The sequence below is a fragment of the Geotrypetes seraphini genome, chromosome 6 (genome assembly GCF_902459505.1).
Source record: "Geotrypetes seraphini chromosome 6, aGeoSer1.1, whole genome shotgun sequence".
Lineage (NCBI taxonomy): Eukaryota > Metazoa > Chordata > Amphibia > Gymnophiona > Dermophiidae > Geotrypetes > Geotrypetes seraphini.
The window spans coordinates 148,400,946-148,423,529 of NC_047089.1; the positions used below are offsets into that span (position 1 = coordinate 148,400,946).

The following is a 22,584-nucleotide window of genomic DNA, read 5'->3' on the forward strand; positions in this document are numbered from 1 at the left end:
TGAAATATATATCCTGCTAGAGCTGGTGTTAGACATAACTGGGGACTGCAAAGCCCAGGCAGTACTTCTTTAGCTTCCAGCTGGCTTAGGGCGCTCTCTGACCAGGGGGCAGTTGCCCTAGTTGCATTCCCCTAAAACTATTCCTGTCATGTGTGACTGCAGTATTCTGTTAGCATGATATTTCTGTGCAGCATTCTGTAATAATTTGGCTTTTTCAGTTTTCTTGATAGTAGAGGGGATATATGTGAAGGGGAGGGGAGACAGGGGTTTTGTTGATCCTTGCTCTGTATTATTTGTATTTATAAAATGACAATTGTACAGAATATTGTTTCTTTTTATACTTTAATAAAATACATTCAATATATAATCATAACTGAGGCTTGTGTGGATGGGATCAGATGATTTGCGGAGACCGAGCTCGTGGAGATGGGGTGGAAACAGGGTTTTTAAATTTTAGTCCTAGTAGTTTGCCAGTCCACAAAATAATTATTTTATTTCTGCCAGTCCACGGGTGTAAAAAAGTTGAAAAACACTGACCTAAAGGAGTTAGACAGGACAGGGAGGAGGGAAATACGGATGCAATTACTTCTCCAGATTGTCTGGATATTCTACAGTTTTTAGATCATCTCAAGATATTAATAAGTGAGTAACTTTATTAGTTAATTTGCATTATGATGAGCAAAAATTGGCAGTCTTAAATTCTTATTTTCCTAAAAAAATAAAATTATCTTTTTGTGGACAGATAGTTAAGATATTTCCAGATGTCTCTAGTCTAGGCCTACTCAGATGTGTAGAAAAGGTTTCTTATAGCTTAAATCTAAAGTTTTGGAAACAGGTGCTTCCTTTTTTCTAAAGATTCCCTGTAAGTGTGTTCTAGTTGTCTATGAGAAGAATAATTACGCTTTTTGAGATACCATTCACTTAGAAACTTTTTTTAGTAGGTAAACCAATTAAATATACCATCAGTGGCGTACCAAGGAGAGGGACGGGAGAGCAGTCTTTCTCAGGTGCAGATCATAAGTGGGTGCTCCCAGGGTTGGCGTCATGGTCCAAAAACTTCTCCTTCCGGCAGCGACAGTCTTCACAACTCACTACTCTGACGGTGTCAGGCCTTGCTCTCTGCCAGATCCTGCCTTCGCAAAAGCAGGAAGTAGGCAGGACCCTGCAGAGAGGAAGGCCCAACACCAGCAGAGCAGCAAGTTGTGAAGGCTGCCGATGATGACAGATAGAGGTACCCATCAGGCTGGGGGGGGGGGGGTTACAAAAATGCTACATCCAGTTGGAGGGAGGAAGGGGTAAGGAAGAAAGTTGTACAGTTGGGGGGAGGGAGAAGGAAGGGAAGGAAAAGAAAAGGAGAGAGTGATGCTAGCCCATGGGGAAGGGAGGGAAGGAGATGCCAGAGCATGGAGAAGGAGGGATAGCTAGAAGGAAAGTAGAGGAGAGAGATGCTAGGGTAAAGAGGGAAGGGGGAGGGAAGGAGCCAGCTTTGTGAGTGCTGTGGGTGTTTGAGCACTTCCAATATTGAGCATGCACCTTGAATGTGTCCAATGAGTGGCAATTTGTTTTTCAGTTTATCACCCCAAATTATTTTCAAAAGTTGGCTTCTATGTTCCAGACCAAGGGGTGAGGTGGGATGGGGTGGGAAGGAGGAAAGAAAGGAGAAAAGAGAGATGCCAGAGAATGGGGGGAGTGGAGACAGAGAGAGAAAAATGGAGACAGGGGTGAAGCTGAAATTAATCATGTATAAATTAGAGAAGAGGCACAGGACAGACAGTTTATGGAAGGGGCATAGAAAGAGGGAAGATGTCATAGGGAAAGGGGAGAGGGAGGACAGTGAATCCCTTTTACGAAGACATGTTAGGCTTTTTTTTTTAATCACCAGCCATGGCGATATTAGCTCCGACGATAAAATAATTCTGGCGATAAAAATTCCTAACATGAGGGGGGGGGGGATTAATCTTTTTATAAAGTAAAAAAAAAACCGGACAATATTCTGTACAAATCACAAATAGGGCCTTTCATTCTTTTTTCAAATATATTTTTATTGAAAATGGCAAATGATCCAGACAAGAAGTCACAAACAGCAAAGTAACCATATAGGAAGAAAAAAGATATCAATAAAAGAGCTAAAAAAGGCAATCCTCCCCAAAGAGAGAGTCCAATCTGGTTTTGGTACAACCTTCCCAAAGATTTGGCTGCCTATGTTTTTACATCATCCAGGAAGGTAATTGGATTGTCATTCAGACATGGGTGTAGAAGAGAACCTAAACTGCGTAGTGGATGAGCAGGAAAATAAGTAAGTGTCTATTAAATGTTAGAAATGTTTCTTGATGCCAGCAACGATGGACGAATCTGTTGCAGTAAGATGCTTAAGCAGCTGGGCACATGATGGAAGGACATTGCAGATGGCAAATGACACAAATGATGACAAGACACAAATGATGTCATTTAACCCTAGTTCATTTTAATCCAAAAGCAGCATCTGCAGTTGTTTTTTTTTTTGTTTTTTTTTTTTTTAAATCATTGAATTCAGTTGCCAAATGTCTAAGATGTGTTAAGTTAATACATATTGATACTAGTCCACGTGGGCTCTGTTCCCCCCCAAATCCTGTCCCCCCTGTCATTCTCTATTTCCGAGTCACTTTCAGGACCTTACATCTGTCAAAATAATAGGCTTCAGCATACATCTATTAGAAAATTTGAATTTGACTATATTCATCTAGAAAGCTGTCTTTCGGGACCACATAAATACAAATAGTCAGCCTCCAGTCTCACTTCCCCCTTCCCCAGATACCCCACTTGTATTCAAAAATAACTCAGCTGTAATACCTCAGCATTTAACTTCAAACTGTACACAGATCATATAAAACCACACATAATTCAGAAGCATAAATTACCTTGAGAAACACTGGTAAAAAAAAAAAAAGAGCACTCTAAAAACGATACATATACATCCAATTTTTTTTTAAAAAAAGGATAAAGTGAAATGTAGCATCGGGACAAAGTTTAACGGGACTCACCAAAAACCCCACCAGGTACAGGCAGGCCAAGAACCGATTGCGTCCACTTGCAGCCAGATGAGGGGCTCGAGCGACCACGGGGCTGCCATTCTCCATCCGACCGACCCCTAGGTTAAACCTTGGGGTGTTACACTGCAGAACTGGAGCCCTGAGACTCGCGCTTGCGCATAGTTGCCCGGTTGTAGCCGCTACCCTTTCCCTGTTCCGCCAGCACACTGACGAAACGGTGAATGATTGGCTACGCCAGCTGGTGGGCGTAGCAGGGCTTGCGTCGAGCGGAGAAGAGGGAGGCGCTCTGCTTTCTGATCTCACAGTGCCGGATAGGTCGCAGGTGAAGTGTGAGCTGATGTACTGGTGATACCTTATAGCCTCTGAGCACTTCGGAGCGGTTGATGAGCAGGAAATTTGTCATGCACAATACTTGTGCAGGAAGAAAAGTAACGGTGGGGTGGGGAATTGCATATCACGGGTTGTCTCTAGAGTGATATCTCGCAAATGCTTCTTTTTGCGTGCATGCCATCACAGAAACGAACCTCATAGTTTATGTTGTAGATTAGCTTAATTTCAGAGATTCGCTGTCTGCTTATGCTTGTCACGACACTTGTAGTGTTCAAAGATTAACTTCTTTGTAAAACTGATAAGATGCAATGTACACGGACTATAGCAAGGTATGTTTGTAAATTGTTTTCAATTAAGCCAGAGCACTTAATATACGTAATTGGGGCAATTTGTGGCCTATTTTGCCCCATTTTCTTGGACTCCAAATCTGTTTCCCACATAGGGGCGGCTCACTCATTAGACAAGACTAGGGGTTCCTTTTACTAAGCCACGGTAGCGTTTTTAGCACACGCAGAATATTAGCGCGTGCTAACCCCGTGCTACGCGGCTAGAACTAATGCCGGCTCAATGCTGGTGTTAGCGTCTAGCGTGTGCGGCATTGTAGCACGCGCTACTCTGCGAGTTAATGCCCTAACACACCTTAGTAAAAGGAGCCCTAGGTCTTCTTATCACAGTAGTCGGCCATCTGCAATATAAAGATATCACAGGATGATGGATTCGGTCAGATAGCTAGGACTGAATAGGTCCCAGGTGGAAAACAAAATGAACTCCCTTTAACCCCATTGTTCCTAGAATAGTGAAATGGGTGGAGGGAACAACATGCTTTTACCTTTTACCTTCCTTTATTGTCTGATCATTGCTTTAGTCCTAGTCTCTTTTTCTGCTTTTCTCAACTCTCCTAGGTCTCCTGTCCTTTTAACATTTTTTCTCCATGTCCACCATCCATCTTTCCTGTGTGTCTCTATCCATCCTGTCCAGCATCTTCCCTCTGTGTCCCTCTCCGTGTTTCTGTTCCTCCCCTTATGCCCAGTGTTGCTCCTCTGCCTCCCTGTCCCTACACTTCATTCACTGCTAGTATCTCTTCTGTATTCCTGTTCCTCCACATGTCCAGATTCTTTCCGCTCTTCCCTTCCCTCTGCACTTCCAGCCCTGACTCCTCTGCCATCATCAGTCTGAAATCTCTCTCTCCTCTGTTGGTCCAGCATCTTGCTCTATTCCTCTCCCCCACCTCCTCCAAGTCCAATATCATGCTCCCTCTTTTACCCCTTTCCTTTTGCCCTTTGGTCCAGGCTTCTCTCTCTTTGCCATAACTCCCCCCCCCCCCCCCCCCCCGGTCTAATATCTGCACCCTTTTTCCAGTGCAAAACAGATGTTGATCAGTGGGTTATCCTCCCTGCAGTGTCCCATCTCAGCTTTTCCTTCTGCAAGCGAGTTGAAAAGGTGCCTTTTTTCTGCTCTGCAAGTGATTTATTATTTTTGAGGTTTTTAAAATTCAAATTTGAGACTTTCCAGTGTTCCAGAGGTTCCCAGGATTTCTGGGATAGCTGTGCCTGGGAAAAGATACAATCTCTCGATTACAGGGGCTAGCTGTCCTGCACTGATCCTAAGGACAGCTTGGGGTACATTTCCCTAGGAGCCAGGTTGCCTCTGATTTATCATGCGCTTGATTTATCAAGCTGAGTGACCCCATATTGGTCCAGAGGGCTATTGCAGGTGCCAGCTGCATCTCCCCCCTCCCCCCTAAAAAAAAAAAAGACCCAGGAGCTAGAGGGGTTAAGGGTTTCAGGCTCTCAGAGCCTGTCTAAAAAATAGCCCTAAGATACAAGCATCTGGCAGATATTATATACTGTACTTGTCTGAGGCAGAAATCTTCTCCATTGTCCAGCTGCAGTTTGAGCTGATGCTGGCACAGCACCAAGCAGTTCTGTGAGCACAGTCTATTACTATCTACTGTACACTTCAGGGTGATTCAAGAACTGGACTTTTGAGGGTCTCTGGGGCTTCCTGTAGGGTTCCCCTCCTCCAAAAAACCCTTTTCTGAATTTTTGAAAGTTATACAGCTCTGCAGCAGCCATCTTGAATTTCCCAATTAAATTTTAAAAACTTCTATCAGCCATCAAAAGCTTGTTGTTAGGTGCCATTGATTCGTGTTCCAGTCCTAGTGACTAGATAATGATATCAAGTTTTTGTGGTAGAATCCAGAAGTAAATTGCCGAGCCTTTCTTCTGAGCACTATAAATTCAATGTTACATTAAACACGATCCTCCGCCTCCAACACTGTCCATCTGCTACTTCCAAGTCTGACATCTCCACTGAAACCTGTCCGCCTTGGGAGGCCCTGCTGGTTTTAAAACTACCGATGGCATAGCTTTCAGCTTTGGCCAATTGGCCTGCCTCAGGAGTCTGAGTGCAGCTTCTGCATGCCAGAGGAAAAGCCCTCAGCCCTATGCCTCTAGTGCAAAAGTGGAAGCTGCAGAAGTTGTACTCAGTCGATATACCAGTAGAAAGAGTACAGACAGCTTTTAATACTGTTACAGCAACATAATTTTGAACAGACTATCCAGAATGGGATGCCAACTGGATCTATACCCATCCAACCTTTACTGATATATGCTTGCAGAAGTGCTGAACTGGCTGGTAAAGATGGTTAAGTCTTCACTGGGGCAAGGATGGTTTTCTGAGGAATATGGGGACATTTTACTTTCACCTATCTCAAAAAGAGCAGGTTTAGACCAATCTCAAGCAGCAAGCTACAGACCAGTAGCAAGTATACCTTTAATTACGAAATTGATAGTTTGTACTCACCTCCCAGTTAAAAGACTATATTATAAACTGGAATCTACTATCACCCTCCCATGTTAGGTTTAGAAACCTACACAGTACAGAAACATGCTTGATTGATCTGGTATCTAGGGTACGGTCAGTGTTAAGTACAGGTGAACAAATGTTGCTATTACAGTTTGATGTCTCAGCAGCATTTGATATGGTAAATCACAGTCTATTGCTGGATAGACTATCTGAAGTAGGAATTTCAGGACTGGTATTACAATGGTTTCAACACTTTTTGACAAAAAGATGCTACAGAATATTAAAAGATAGATCCTTCTCTGACTACTGTTTTTCACCATGCGGTGTACTGCAAGGATCGTCTATCGCTACCATTATGCAACATCTCTATGCCTACACTAAATTTGATCATTCTCAGACCTGGGGAATGGCTCTTTTCATATGCAGACAATATTTTTCTATTAATTCCTGCAGATCTGAACCAAGAAAACATGGATATCATCCTGTCCAGAGCATTAACTAAAGTGCAAGAATGGTCAGTAAAATACCATCTCAAACTAAACACTGAAAAAAACTGTTATGGTTTGGGAACATACAGTACAAACTTAATTCCATCTATCATTGACCCAACAAATGGCACTAGCTTCAACATTCAGAAATCCTCAAAAGTTCTGGGAGTGACTTTAGACAGTTTGCTGAGTTCTGAAGACCATGTTAACAATTTAGTTCAGGAATCCTTTCCTATTCTACAGAAGGAGGCAGAGATCCTACTCATTTCAACAACACTATAGAGTATTAGTACAGTGACAGTCAACTATACTGGACTACTGCAATTCGCTACTTTCATGAATTTCAGTGACACAAACAAAAAAATACTACAGTTCATACAGAACACAGCAGCAAAACTCATATATTACAAATCAAGATTTGGCCATGTCACACTGCTGCTTATAGAGTTACACTGGCTGCAGATAGAAAAGCGAATAAAATTCAAACTATGCTGCTTAGCATTCCAAACATTATATAGTGACATCCCTTGTAGCTTTCCCCAGATTTATTGAAGTCATATGTACTGTAGATCTGATAATCATTATAATTCTGACTGCTTGATCCTATCATTCACAACTCTGAAAGACATAAAATACATGATGTCTCTTAGCAAATCATTTAACTACCAAATTCCAAAAGTGTGGAATGCGCATCCCATTGAAATTCATGCAACCATTGTATATGCACTGTCCCACAAAAGTCTTCAAATCTATCTCATGCATATTTATTGTGGATATCCTGAAAACCTGACCTGGCTCCAGCTCTCGAGGACCAGAATTGCCTACCCCTGGTCTACCCCATTTTCTACATTGTAGGCTAAGATATATGTAGTATTTATTTCAATTATTTCCTTGTTTCTTGTTTTGGATGTACTTATTCACTTGAATTAGAGTGAATTGTAATGATTTAAATGCATAAATTAAAAGACATAGCATCGTCCACAGTTGTTTTTTTTTTTACCTACATCTAGTTCAGGCAATTTTAAAAGAAGTCATTTGGATGCATAAACTTCTGTCTTATGCATGTAAATGACTTTTAAAATTATCCCTAAAGCAGCGGTCAGCTTGTCCTTGTGGATGGCATGCTTTACAGTAATTCATGCTTAACTGAGTGAAAAGGTTTTTTTTAATACTTCATATTTCATTCGCTTATGTCAATGAACTGACTGTAAAACAATTTCAAAACAACTGTCAACTCTCTGAATGTTTCATGGAAGGTCAGTTATTTTTGACTTGCCACTCCCTGAAAAACATCAAGCCCCTCAATCAGTGTCCTAAAATAGAAGGCCATTGCCATTTGTTAAGCTGAGGTTGGCCAGGGCAGTGAACCACAAGGCAACACAGATCAACCTTCAGCTTGGGGAAAGCAAGAGAGAAGGCAACTTTTTGGACAAACTACACTTCTGTCATTGGCTAGATTCTTGTTCTGCATTGAGGGGCTGTTTTCTCCTTCCTGAAGCATAGCCCTAAACCATGAAGCTCAACATTGGAATGTTCTTTGGAGGTTTATTTGGTGCTTTGGGAATTTTGATCTTCCTACTTGCCTTTGGGAGTGATTACTGGCTTCTTGCTACAGAAGTTAAAAAATGTTCATCGAATCAGACTGACCATGAGGTTAGTATGGAGAATAATTGTTTTGGTGAAGTGAAAGAGGCTATTAGAATAGCAGAATGCAAAAAGGATGAACAAAGAACAGAAATCGACCTTAGTCTAGGAAACATGACCTATAGTATAAAAAAGGATTTGCCACTTATTCCTCCCCTCCCCCTTAATTATGAAATAAACTGCCACAGAAAGCACATGGCCATACAAAATCCACATTAAAAGTGAATTTAGTAAAGTATATTAAATTATTGGTTCAACAATGTTACCTCTCACCCTTAATAGTTCGCTTTGCCTCTCTGCCTCTCACTGTTAATCATAATTGCAAATTACAGTATATGGAAATAAGTAAGTAGCTTAATTTAGAATGTGCCAGTTTCTAATACCATTTCTTTTAAAATTAAAATGTAAGTAGGAGCAATATGGAAACCCTATGGATAATGTTTGTATTTTCTGAATATACATTATTGGGGAGTAATCATTCACCTCCCACTGTGCTTAAATATTAAAGTGCACTTTCTCATAGTCAGGAGCTGATATATTTTAAACAGAGGAGGAAATAAAAGGGTAAAGTGTGTTCTAGCATGGAATGCCACTTGTGCATACCATAATGAGAAATGAGCACACTTCATTTATGCTTTTTGTTTTGCAATGTTTTTCACACAGAAAGAAATTGTGCCAATTACGTTCCACCATGAAGGATTCTTTTGGAGGTGCTGGTTTGAGGGCTTTAGGGGAGAAAATGAAAAAAGCATGTGGAATTTCTGGTTCAGTAAGTGAACATAATCTTTTTTAAATTTGTATGTATTTTATTTTTTGTTTATTGTATTTCTTGTTCCATCTCTGATCAAGTTATGCAAATGGTATAAATATTCAGTTCATTTTTGGTTCGCCTGAGTTTTGTTTTTTTTTCTCAATTTTCAAACTTATATTTTAATTTCACACATTAATTTTAATTTTTAAAAAAGATAATACAAATTAGAAGTTTTCAAGGCGTTTTTTTCTATAAATTGTGCTTAAAATCAGCGCTGTGAAAAAATTAAACAAATCATTATCGTATAAATGGCACACCAGGATTCTCTTTATAGAATAGCACTTAGAACTGAATCCCACACTCAAAGTTGAGTTCTGAGATTTATGCTAGCCAAAACCTGGTGTAATATGTCGGTGCTCAACTCATGGCATTTGGGTGCATAAATGGCACTATTCTGTAACACTGCGTGCAACTCTTTGCCTTGCCTGGTGTTATAGCATGCAGAGAAGTGCATGTGGAAATTAACTTCAATAATTGATAAGGTCAATAATTGATGTTTAATGACTAAGTAACCCATTTATTTGCATGTACATCTTGGATCTGCACTGAAATTTTGGCATGCAACTTTGGGCACCATATATAGAAAGAATCCTGGGGTTCATGCTTTAACATTTGTAATTTCATTTGTTGACATGTATGAAATAAATTTTACTAGTGCTTTTTTACTTTACCATTCAATAGCAGGCAAAATGTCTACATGGTTGCATGTTAAACATGCATTAATCCTTGGATTCTATATATATAGAAACATATAGAAACATAGAATATGACGGCAGAAAAGGGCTTTAGCCCATCAAGTCTGCCCACCTTAATGACCCACCCCCAGACTTCACCCGGCTAGAGATCCCACATACATATCCCATTTCTTTTTGAAATCGAGCACGTTGCTGGCGTTAATCACCTGCAATGGAAGTTCATTCCAATGATCGACCACCCTTTCGGTGAAGAAATACTTCCTGGCGTCGCCATGAAATTGCCCACCTTTGATTTTCAGCGGATGACCTCTTGTGGTTGAAGGTCCTTTAAGAAAGAATATATCGTCTTCCACCTCGATGCGGCCCGTGATATATTTAAAAGTCTCAATCATGTCCCCCCTCTCTCTACGTTCCTCGAGCGAGTATAGTTGTAGTCTATTCAGTCTTTCCTCATATGGGAGGTTCTTGAGTCCCGAGACCATCCTGGTAGTCATTCGCTGAACCGACTCGATTCTCCGCACATCTTTTTGATAATGTGGTCTCCATAATTGAACACAATATTCAAGATGAGGTCTCACCATGGTTCTGTACAGGGGCATTATAACTTCGGGCCTCCGGCTGACGAAACCTCTTCGGATGCATCCCACCATTTGTCTAGCCTTGGATGCAGCTTTCTCCACCTGCTTGGCAGTTTTCATGTCTTCACTAATGATTACTCCCAAATCACGTTCTGCCCCAGTCCTAGCTAAGGTCTCACCATTCAGAGTGTAAGTTCTGCATGGGTTTTTGCTGCCTAGGTGCATGACCTTACATTTTTTGGCATTAAAGCCCAGCTGCCAAGTCGAGGACCAATGTTCCAATAAGAGCAGGTCCTGCTCCATACTGTCGGGTAAGGTGCTGTTATCTACTATGTTGCATAGTTTGGCGTCATCGGCGAATAGTGTTATTTTACCTTGAAGCCCTTGAGTCAGGTCTCTTATGTATATGTTGAAAAGGATCGGTCCCAAGACCGATCCCTGTGGCACTCCACTGGTCACCTCCGATGTATTGGAGGGGGTACCGTTAACCACCACCCTCTGGATTCTACCGCTTAACCAGTCATTGACCCATGTCGTCAATATCACTCCCAATCCCATCGAAGTCATCTTGCTCAACAATCTGCGGTGCGGGACGCTATCAAAAGCTTTGCTGAAGTCCAAGTACACGACGTCTAGAGACTTCCCCATATCCAGTTTCCTTGTAACCCAGTCAAAGAAGCTGATCAGATTGGATTGACAGGACCTTCCCTTTGTGAATCCATGCTGCTGGGGATCCTGTAGATTCTCCTCGGTCAGGATCGTATCTAATTCTTGTTTAATAAGTCTTTCCATGAGTTTGCTCACTATTGAGGTGAGACTGACCGGTCTGTAATTTGCAGCTTCCGTTCTGCAACCTTTTTTGTGCAATGGAATGACGTTAGCTGTTTTCCAGTCCATGGGGACTTTTCCGGTACTTAGGGAAAGATTGAACAGCACGGATAGCGGCTCTGCCAGGACATCACACAACTCCCTAAGAATCCTGGGGTGTAGATTGTCCGGTCCCATGGCTTTGTTCACCTTGAGTTTTGATAGTTCGCCATGGACGCTGCTGGGTGTAAACTTGAAGTTTTGAAACGGGTCTTCCGATGTTTGCCTTGCTTGCAATTGTGGACCGGTCCCCAGCGCTTCACAAGTAAAGACTGAGCAAAAGTATTCATTTAGTAGTTTGGCTTTATCAGAATCCGTTTCTGCATAGGTCCCGTCTGTTTTCCTGAGACGTACTATTCCATCTGTGTTTCGTTTCCTGTCGCTAATGTATCTGAAGAAGGATTTATCCCCTTTTTTAATGTTTTTCGCTAGTTGTTCTTCTGTTTGAATCTTGGCCTCTCTTACTGCCGCTTTGACTGCTTTAGACCTGGTCAGATAGTCTTCTTTTGTCACCCTGTTTCCTGTATGCTTGTAGGAAATAAAAGCTTTTTTTTTTCCTTAACAAGATCTGAGATCTCTGCAGAGAACCACTGGGGCTTGTTCTTCCTCCGTCGTTTGCTTACTGTTTTTATATAGCGGTTTGTTGCCTCATGCAAGGTGCATTTCAGGATTGACCACATAGCCTCTACATTATTGGTTTCAGCTTGGTTTTGTAGCGCCTGATGGACGAAGTCTCCCATGCGTTTAAAGTCAGTGCCCCGAAAGTCGAGGACCTTTGTTGCTGTGTTTGATCTAGTGAAGCCTATCTTGATGTTGAACCATACCATGTTGTGGTCGCTGGAGGCTAGTGTATCGCCTACCGAAACTTCTGAAACGCTTTCTCCGTTGGTGATTATCAGGTCTAGTGTCGCCTGATCTCTGGTGGGTTCCAGCACCATTTGTTTGAGTCGCGCCCCTTTTATGGAGGTTAAAAGTCTTCTGCTGCTGCTGGTAGTAGCAGAAAGTGTCTTCCAATCAGCATCGGGCATATTGAAGTCCCCTAGCAGAATCGTGTCCCCGCGTAGAGTAAGGTTCTCAATGTCTTTGATTAGTTCCATATCCCTGTCTTCATGCTGTTTTGGGGGCCTGTATACTACACCCAGATACAAGCATTTTTCGTTTCCTCTGGCCAGGTTCACCCAGAGTGATTCCCCGGAGTAGTTGACATCTGTGATTCTGGTGACTTTGATGTTATCTCTAGTGTATAGTGCTACCCCGCCCCCTATCCTTCCCTCTCTGTCCCGACGAAGTAAGTTGTATCCTGGTATAGCCATGTCCCACCCATGTGAGTCTGTGAACCAAGTTTCAGATATCGCTATTACATCGAGGTCGGCGTTCGTTATCTCTGTCTCTAATTCTAGAATTTTATTGCCTAAGCTGTGTGCATTAACATACATAGCCCTCCATACTTTATGATTGCTAAGACCCTGTGTAGAATTTCCCGCCTGAGTTTGAGTGGCTTTTGCATGATTGTTTTTACTGTGTGAACTTACCTCGGTCTCAGAAATGGAGTGTCGATTCACCTCTCCTGGAAGATTACTTACTGCGCTAGTACATGAGTGGGTAAGTAATGGCATCCAAAGTTAGGTCTGGATTTTCTGCATGTAGTTTCCATTTCTACATATAATTTAATAGTTTAATTGGCTCTTAATTAGTGCTAAGGATCAATCAGTTGACCTTAACAAGCGTTAATTGGAGCCAATTAGTAGTTACATGGAGAAATGCCTTGCAACCTATTCTATAACCTCCCTTAACTAATTTCCATTGTGCTCATCTCCAAAGTGGAAGATCAGGAACATGCCTGCTAATTAGATACAAAGTTATAGAATACCTGCATTTCTGCACCTAACTTTAGAAGGTTGGGTGTGAGTATTTACACCAGCCTTTGGCAGGTGTAAATGCTTGTGCTCAAAGTTAGGTGTGAAATGTGCACTAAGCTCATATTCTATAAAGGCTGTTCCATGCAGAACTATTTCTGGCAGCTGAAGACCTCAGGAAGGCTGCCAGATATTTCCTCATCCAATTTTGATAGTAAGCCACAGTGTTCCTGACACTATGTTCATGCTAACTTTTCTTGCTTGCTCTGTTCATATAAGGGAACTGAGCATCCATGTTTGTGTTGGTGCCTCAGGAATGTTGCCGCTGACTGTCGAGATTGGCTGAAGGGAGTTCTGGTGTCTTTCAGTGGTTCCTCACCGGCTAAGGTACTTAAATTTTTAAGGGAGTGTGGGAGAGGAAATTCATCACGGCCAAGCTTGTTACCTGTTGGCCTATTCAAAGTTTGCCATATGGCTGTGCCACTGATATAGACATTTAAATACCTTAAATATATTAACGGGCGAGCAAATCTTTTCTAAAAACAGCGAAGCTATAGAACTAGAGGGCATACAATAAAGTTGCAAGGAGGAAGACTTTAAAGCAACACTGAAAAAGCATGATGGATGTCTAAAATGCTCTTCCACGAGAGGTGCTGGGGATCAGTAAAACAATTCCACAGAGGATCCATACATGGCAAAAGGTTGAAATAAAAATTTAGAGCATTTCCTACTGTAGCAGCATTTAATTCTCAAAAGGGCGACTATGATAAAATGAGGAAAATGGATAAAAAGAAGCTAAAAGGATCAGTGTCAAAGATTAAAACTTTAAATCAGACATGGATGTTATTCAAAAATACTATTGTGGAAGTCTTGACCAGATATATTGTACGTATTAACAAAGGTGGAAGAATAGAAAACGAGAATCGGCATGATTAAAAGGTGAAGTGAAATAGGCTATTAGAGTCAAAAGAACATCCTTTATAGAATGGAAAAAGGATCCAAATTAAGAAAATAAGAAGCAACTGGCAAGATAGATGCAAAGCATTGATTAAAAAGAATATGACGAGAAACTTGCTGAGGCAAAAACTCATGGTAACAACTTTTTCAGGTACATCAGAAGCAGAGAGCCTGCAAGGGAATCCATGGGACTGTTATATCATCATGGAGCAAAAGGGGCACTCAGGGAGGATAAGGTCATTGCGGGAAACTGAATAAATTATTTGCTTCAGTCTTTACAAGAGAAGATACAAGAGATCTATCTGAACTGGAAATGTTTTTCAAGGGTGACGATGTAAAGGAACTGAAAGAAATCTTGGTGAACTTGGAAGATGTACTGAGCTAAATTGAGAAGTTAAAGAATGATAAATCACCTGGATTGGATGGTATACATCCCAGGGTACTGAAGGAATTCAAGCATGAAGTTGCTCATCTGCTGTTAGTGATCTGTAACCCATTGCTTAAATCATCTGTAGTAGCTGAAAATTGAAGAATGGCCAATGTTATATTGATTTGTAAAAAGGGTTCCAGGGGTGATCTGGGAAATTACAGACTGACTTCAGTGCCGGGCAAAATAGTGGAAAGTATTATTTAAAAAAATAATTATGGAACACATAGACAATCAAGGTTTAATGGGACAGAATCAGCAAGGGTTAAGCCAAAGGAAGTCTTGCCTCACCAATTTTCTTGATTTCTTTGAAGGTGAGCCAGTTGATGTAGTGTACAGTATATAGACTTTAGAAAACTTTTGACAAAGTTCCTCATGAAAGACTCCTGAAAAAATTAAGGAATCCAGGGATAGGAGGCAATGTTTTGTTAGAGATTATGAATTGGTTATTGGACAGAAAACAGAGGAGTATAAGGTTAAATGGTCAATTTTTTTCAATGAAGGAGGGTAAATAGTAGAATGCCACAGGCGTCTATACTGTGACAGATGTTGTTTAACAATATTTATAAATGATCTGGATATTGGAACAACAAGTGAGGTGATTAAATTTACAGATGACAGAAAACTCAAAGTTGCCAAAACACATGAGGACTGTGAAAAATTGCAGGAAATTGGAAGACTGGGCTTTCAAATGATAGATGAAATTTAATGTGGACAAATGCAAAGTGATACACATCAGGAAGAATGATCCAAATCATAGTTACCTTATGCTGGGGTTCACCTTAGGAGTCGGCGCACAAGAAAAAGAACTGGGTGTCATTGCAGAAACTATGCTGAAATATTCTGCCCAGTGAGCGGTTATGGCAAAAAAAGCAAACAGATTTGCTAATATGGTAATGATAAATAAGACCGAGAATATTAAAATGCCTCTATCGTTCTTTGGTGTGTCCTTCCTTGAGTACTGTGCACAGTTCTAGTTGCCATATCTCAAAAAAGATATAATGGAATTAGAAAAGGTTCATAGAAAAGCAACCAAAATGATAAAGGGAAGGGAACTCCTCTTGTATGCAGAAAGTCTAGAGGCTGGGGCTGTTAGGCTTGGAAAAGAGATGGCTGAGATGGGATATGATTGAGGTCTTCAAAATCCTGAGTGGTGTAGAATGGGTAAATTTGAATCAATTTTTCACTCTTTCAAAAAGTGCAAAAACCAGGGGATGCTCATTGAAAAATTCTTTAAAACAAATAGGAGGAAATATTTTTTTAGTCAAAGATTAATTAAACTCTGGAACTCGTTGCTGGAGGATGTGGTTACAGCAGTTAATGTAGCTGGATTTAAGAAAGGTTTGGACAAGTTCCTGAAGGAAAAGTCCATAGTCTGCAATTAAGACAGACTTTGGGGAAGCTACTGCTTGTCCTGGATCAGTAGTATGGAATGTTGCTACTATTTGGATTTCTGCTAGGTACTGTGACCTGGATTGGCCACTGTTAGAAGCAAGAAACTGGGCTAGAATGACCATTGGTCTGACCCAGGATAGCTGTTCTTAGGTTCTTTTTTTAAAAATGGCAAAAAGCGGAGTAGTCAGCATAGAGCAGTAGTTACAATACTAAAAGCCAAAAGGAGGGTAACCATATCCACTTTTCTGGACAGACTAGGTAGGCCATGCTGGTGTTTATTTGCTGTCATGTACTATGTTACTACAGTATTTTTGAAATGAGTATGTATGCAATGTCTTATCAGTATTAAGCACGTGATTTTTTTTTTTTTTCTGCAGCAAACCAGTCACCTTCTAAGAACTGCACACATGCCTATCTCTCACCCTTTCCTATAGACAGAGACAGACACAATTCCTCTTCAACCTATGAATCAGCAGTCAGTAAGTGTTATATTTCCTTGGTTGAAAGTATCTGTACAACTTTAAAAGTTGTAAAAAACTAACCACCTCTTTTACTAAGATAAGCTAACCGATTAGCGTGCGCTAATCAAATTAGCACACGCTAAACGCTAGAACGTCCATAGACTAACATGCATGCGTCAGCGTTTAACGCGTGCTGATCAGTTAACGCACCTTAGTAAAAGAGGACCTAAGATTCAGGTGCAACAATCTAGATGTTTTTCTTGCTTGTTTCTGGGTAAAGGTTTATCCAGCATTCTGCCCTTTTTGTTCCTTAGGAAAGTAATGAAAATATATGTAATTTCTTTGTTACACATAATAGGAGTCAGAAAGGATAAATCTTTCATACTAGCTGTTACCATTCAATGTGTACAGAACAGGAAACAGAGCCTGACAACAGTCATTTGTGTTGTTTAAATGGATTAATTTTCTGCCGAGATTAACACACGTACTACAACAGCAAGACAATTATAAAAGGACAGAATATAAGCTTAGGGTTATCAGATTTTACTTGCGTAAAATTCGGACCCCTAGACCCACCCAATTCCACTCCACCCTTCCAGTCCCACCCCCTCAGCCTGTTCTGGTCGGTCAGGAGGGCATCCGTGCAAGGAAGATGCCCCCTCCTGACGCAATCTGAAGAGGAAGCTTTTCAAAATCTGGACAAAGTGCCGGGTTTTGAAAAGCTGTCCAGATGCCCTGACATGTCCTTTAAAAAGAGGACATGTCCGTATAAATCCGGATGTCTGGTAACCCTATATAAGCTAGTCCTGTCAGAGCATTCTGAAACATTGAACTATTTTCTCTTCTGATTTCCTAGTTTTTAAGAAAAGGTGTTTGGAACATTCAGAAAGTGAAACCATCATGGCGGCTTTGGGAGCCATTTTCAGAGGGATTCAGCCGATTAACTGATTATTTTACTAATTCTTAATATGAAATAAAACTATTGACACACATTATTTACAACAGGATTCATTTTATGCAATGGGCCCCGCAGTAAATAATATTTTAATGGAATTAGCATTTTATGATATTACAAGACTTCCTGAGTGAAGACTTGTCCTGCTAATTAATGACCTTTGAACATTGACTAAGATGCAACAACTGAGGGGTCAGTATTGAGCATGGCTTAAATAGGGAGGAGTGGGCTAGCTGTCGATATTCAGTGGCACTTAACTAAGCAGTGTCATTGAATATCAGCTCAGAATGCATAACCCATATCTGGGCAGAGCTAGGGTAGTCCTGCAGTGGAACTGAGGTGTAGCTGGCACTTATGGAGACACAAGTCATATTCATTGCTAGTGCAGGCATATAGGACAGCCTTTTATGTGGTCCTCTCTTTTGCCACTTACAGTAGCTATGGGGATGTTGACACTAAATATTACCTCTTATACCACTGAATATTAGATCCAAGGTAGTCTGAGTTTCAACAGTGTTGAAATGGTACTGCTGACTTTCCAAACAGACTGAAGAAATAATTTGTATAAAAGTAGACAAACTCTAGTCATGCAGCTGGACTTGTCAGCAGCATTTGATTTGGTCAATCATGATGTTTTCCTTCAGTCTGTTTCAGTATGACTAAGGTGACCATTCGTCCCATTTTGAACAGGACCGACCCGTTTTCAGACCTCCTGTCCCATTGTCCCCACACACAGATTCGGGATGCCGAAATGTCCCGTTTTCAGGGACAGCGTCCCGAAACTGTGCTCAGGGACAACGGGACAAACGGCAGTCTGCCGGTGACTGACAGCTTCTGTAGGCGGGGAAAAAAATCAAGCATGTGCCTACATATGTGCACCAAACCACGCCTCCCTAGCTTTAATTTTTTACGAAAGAAAAATTAAGGTCTGATACTTTTTGAACAGCCCTCGTATGTCTCAGGGTGTACCACAGGACTGTCACCTTTCACTTATCTTGTTCAGTGTATGTTTAAGTGGCTTGGACAAAGTATTATGTCTTTTGGGATTTCCTACTATACTTCTCCCTCCAAATTCGTGGGTTTAGAACTCACAACTTCGGTTATTTGTGAGTTTCTAAACCCTGACCCATTCCGCCTCCCGGACCTCTCCATGCTGTACTTGGTGGCATAGTGGTGAAGTGGGGCAGGAGCAGCTATCTTCCTACACTCCTGTCCCATGCTGTGACCAGCAATTGTAAGTTGTAAAGGCACAGAGCCATGAAAACTCTTAGTTCCTTTCCTCTTTTTAAATGGCCAACTGACCCAACCCTACCTCCCTCCTGCCTCCTGGACCTTTCCACACCTTACCTGGTGGTCTAGCGGTGAAGCAGGGCAGGAGCGATCTTACTACACTCCTGCCTTGTGCAGAGCCATCAACAAAAATGGCTGCCATGAGTTCCCACTGCAGTCCATGATATCACGGGAACTTATGGCAGACATTTTTGTTGATGGCTCTTAACGGGGCAGAAGCGTAGGAAGATCACTTCTGCCCTGCTTCACCGCTAGACCACCAGATAAGATGTGGAGAGGTCTGGGAGGCAGGAGGGTTAGAGTCGGCCCTAAAAATTATTCACGATTTTCCATATTTGCGGGCCCCAACCCCCGCGAATATGGAACTGTACTGTACTGTACTGTACACTGATGTACACTGTACTGTAACACTGATGATATTTCTGTTTTGTTCCTAATTGAACATTATCCCAGGACAAGCAGGCAGCATATTCTCACATGTGGATGTAGGTGACGTCATCTACGGAGCCCCAGCGCGGACAGCTTTTCAAGCAAACTTGATTGAAGTTTCAAGTTTGCTATGCTGCACCACGCATGTGCATGCCTTCTTGCCCACTAGAGGGCGCATCCCCACCTCGTGGTCCTCAGTTCTGTTTTTTCCGCGGAGCCAGAAGCCCTGTTCGTTTTGTGCTCTGTGCAATTTGGCCTTCTGCCACCGCGACTGATTGTTTTTTCTCGGTCGCTGTGCTTCCTCTCTTATTTTTTTCGTTCGCGTGTGCATATTAGTAAAAAAAAAATAAAAGATATATTTTTCGTTCGGCTCCGGGGGCTCCCGGCAGCCGCGGCCGCGGGACCTTGTTCGTTCCGGGCCGGTTTTTTGATTCATGTCCCGCCCCTTGACGGGCTTTAAAAAATGCACCCGGTGTGATCGGTTGCTTTCCATTACCGATCCCCACCGGTGGTGCTTGCTTTGCCTGGGTGCCGAGCACCCGACTGACTCCTGCACTCGGTGCTCTACTTTTCAGCCGAGAGCTCTCCGCCGCCGTCGCGCTCGAATGGCGGAGCTCTTTGCTGTGGACCCCGCGGCGGGGAAGGCCTCGACGTCGGCCTCGGCCCCGGCCTTGACCTCGGCCTCGACTCCCTCGACCTCGCCGCGTCAGCCTTCCTCGTCGAAGCCGGCGTCCTCGACCCCGAAGTCGACGGTGGGTAAGTCCTCACTTCCATCTTCTGTTCCAGAGTCAAAGAAGAAGCCATCCTTGGGCTCCTCGACGGGGGCGGGTGGGTCGTCCTCGGCCCCACCCCGAGCGTTGAAGGCGGGTGCCCCGCGGGAATACTCGAGACCGAGGTCGCCCTCGAGGGAGCACCCGTCGGCCCCGGACTTGTCATCCATGTTTGCCGTGCCTGTGTTTCAGGACTTGCTCCGAGCGCTTATTGCCTCGGAGCTGTCCGGCGCCCTCGCGCATCTGCAGCCGGCTTCCACCTCGACTGCCTCGGTCTCGGCCCCGACCTCGACCCCCGGGGTAGTCCCGGCCTCGAACCCGTCCATGCCCTCGACCTCGGTAGTAGACCAGCCTGAGCGGAGTGTGTGGCCTCGGGACAAGGTGCGTAGGGTTCGTCGGATTTCCTCCACCTATTCCTCGTCGAGGTCCTCCCGGGGCTCATCGCCCTCGGGTCGGCCTCGGGCGAAGCGTCGGGCGAGAAAGCCCAAACGCCTTCGGGGCTCTCCTCGGCGACGCGGTCGCTCCTCGCCGACCCGGACGGAGACCCTGCGCGTCTCGGAGCTCCGCCTCGATAATCCGAGGCTTTTCCGTTCTTCTGAGGGTGGCTTATCGAGAGACCCCTCGCCAAGGGGGAGGGAGCTTGCCTCGGTGCCTCGTACCCCGGGGACTTCCCTGAGGGGGTCCTCGGGGCATCGGAGGTCTCCGACCCCACCGAAGTCCTTGGGTGTGGCTTCCTGGGGCTCGGAGTCTGGCACTGGTCAACCCCGGTATTCCCTGAGGCTTCCCCTTCCTTTTTGGCGGAGCGGGCCTCTCGGTCTCCTTCCCCGCCTTCAAGGCCCTCGTCCTTTTCAAAATTTGTTTTGGACACGGGGAGGGCATTGGATCTTGATCTTTTGTCGGGATCTCAATATACGAAGGAGTTTTTGGAGGCGCAAGATCTGCCATCTCCTCCTCGGGAGTCTCCGCGTCTGCCTTTGAACAAGGTGCTTCACCAGACGTTTCTGCGGAACTTGGATTCCCCTCTGACGGTCACGGTGGTTCCTTCAAAAATGGAGTCGAAATACCGTACCATCCCCTGTAAGGGGTTCGAGAAGGCGCAGTTGTCCCACCAATCTTTGCTGGTGGAGTCGGCGTTGAAAAAGTCATAGCCTTCTCGGGTCTCTGCTGCGGTCCCGCCTGGGCGGGAGGGGTGGACCCTGGACAAGTTTGGTCGTCGCCTCTACCACAATTCAATGATGGCAAACAGGGTCCTTAATTATGCCTTCACCTTCTCATCCTATTTGCGGCACATGGTGAAGGCGATGGCCCGTTATCACGGGGTCATGCCGGATTCCCATAAGAGGGACTTTAGCAAGTTTATGGACTCCTTGTCTCAACTGCGTCTGTACCTTTTCCATGCTATTTACGACGCCTTTGAGTTGTCCTCCCGGGTCGCTGCATTTGCGGTGGCCATGCGCCGTCTCGCATGGCTCCGCACGGTTGATATGGACCCGAATTTGCAGGAGCGCCTGGCCAATTTGCCATGTGTCGGCTCTGAATTGTTTGATGAATCTCTTGAGGCGGCGACCAAACGTCTGTCGGAACATGAGCGATCCATCGCCTTTTTGGTCCGCCCCAAACCCCGGGTGGCGACTCCGAAGCCGTTCAGACCGCCACCTCGCCGCTACCCTCAGAAGTCGACGCCGGCGTTTTCCAGGCCTCCGCCTCGGCGTCCCACTCAGCAGAGCAGAGCGTCCAACCAGAAGCCTCAGGCGCAGGGGGCGTCTAAGCCCGCGCCGTCTTTTTGACATTGTGCGCGGATGGGGGCAGGCCCCCTCCGCACTGGCGCAGAACCCGCTTCCCATCGGGGGATGATTACGGGTCTTTCATTCAACCTGGGCTCGGATAACTTCAGACGCTTGGGTACTCCGTGTCATCTCCGAGGGTTACTCTCTCAACTTCTTGACGACGACGCCGGAAAGCCCACCAGCCGCAGCTCCTTCCAATCGAACCCAGCTTCCTCTTCTCCTCTTGGAAGCCAGGGCCTTGTTGAGACTTCGGGCGGTGGAGCCGGTGCCCCCCTCACAACGGGGGCGGGAAGTTTACTCCCGTTATTTTTTGGTCCCGAAGAAGACCAGGGACTTGCGTCCCATTTTGGACCTCTGGAAGCTCAACAAGTTCCTGGTCCGAGAGAAGTTCCGTATGTTGTCGCTTCCGGTCCTGTACCCTCTGTTGGAAGCAGGGGACTGGATGTGCTCCCTAGACCTGAAGGAGGCTTATACTCATGTTCCGGTGCATCCCGCCTTCCGCAAGTTTCTTCGGTTCCAGGTGGGAGAGTTGCACCTTCAATATCGGGTCCTCCCCTTTGGGCTGGCTTCGTCCCCTCGAGTCTTCACGAAGTGTATGGTGGTTGTCGCGGCGGCCCTGCGATCTCAGGGTCTCCAAGTCTTTCCCTACCTGGACGATTGGCTGATCAAGGCCCCTTCCAGGGAGGGGGTTATCTCAGTGACTCGACAGACTATCATCTTCCTTCAACGTCTGGGGTTCGAAGTGAACTTTCCCAAGTCTCAGTTGTGCCCGGCTCAATCCCTTCAGTTTATTGGGGCCGTGCTGGACACGGTTCGCCTACGGGTGTTCCTCCCGCCTCCGCGGTTGGAGGCCCTACTTCGCCTGAGTTCCCAGATTTCACTTCAGACTTCGGTGTCAGTGTTCCCTCTAAGCGGGCGGGTGTTGTGAGCAAACTTTTTTCACTGTGAGCTAAAAATATCGGGCGCCAGCAAGTTATGAGCCAAATAAATATGTTGTCAAAGTTGCT

The 22,584-nt window shown here is 44.1% G+C and overlaps 2 protein-coding genes across 8 annotated transcripts in view; one reads left to right on the forward strand and one right to left on the reverse strand.

Moving 5' to 3' along the window:
- The window catches only part of MFSD9 (major facilitator superfamily domain containing 9), a 44,226-nt gene extending 40,974 nt beyond the window's left edge, over nucleotides 1-3,252 (reverse strand). Inside the window, exon 1 of one of the 2 annotated variants that reach the window (XM_033949192.1) lies at nucleotides 3,021-3,252. In XM_033949192.1, the coding sequence (XP_033805083.1) occupies nucleotides 3,021-3,116 (96 nt within the window). In that variant the 5' untranslated portion in view covers nucleotides 3,117-3,252. The remainder of the gene's footprint in view (nucleotides 1-3,020) is intronic. The other variant, XM_033949191.1, reaches the window with a different exon arrangement.
- Nucleotides 3,253-3,332: 80 nt separating this feature from the next.
- Nucleotides 3,333-22,584, forward strand: part of TMEM182 (transmembrane protein 182) — a 60,185-nt gene continuing 40,933 nt past the window's right edge. Inside the window, exons 1-4 of one of the 6 annotated variants that reach the window (XM_033949197.1) lie at nucleotides 3,336-3,457; nucleotides 6,621-6,681; nucleotides 8,963-9,068; nucleotides 16,263-16,364. In XM_033949197.1, the coding sequence (XP_033805088.1) occupies nucleotides 6,679-6,681; nucleotides 8,963-9,068; nucleotides 16,263-16,364 (211 nt within the window). In that variant the 5' untranslated portion in view covers nucleotides 3,336-3,457; nucleotides 6,621-6,678. Of the gene's footprint in view, nucleotides 3,464-3,553; nucleotides 3,689-6,620; nucleotides 6,682-7,998; nucleotides 8,309-8,962; nucleotides 9,069-16,262; nucleotides 16,365-22,584 lie in introns of those variants that run through there. The other 5 variants (XM_033949199.1, XM_033949195.1, XM_033949194.1 and 2 more) reach the window with 5 other exon arrangements.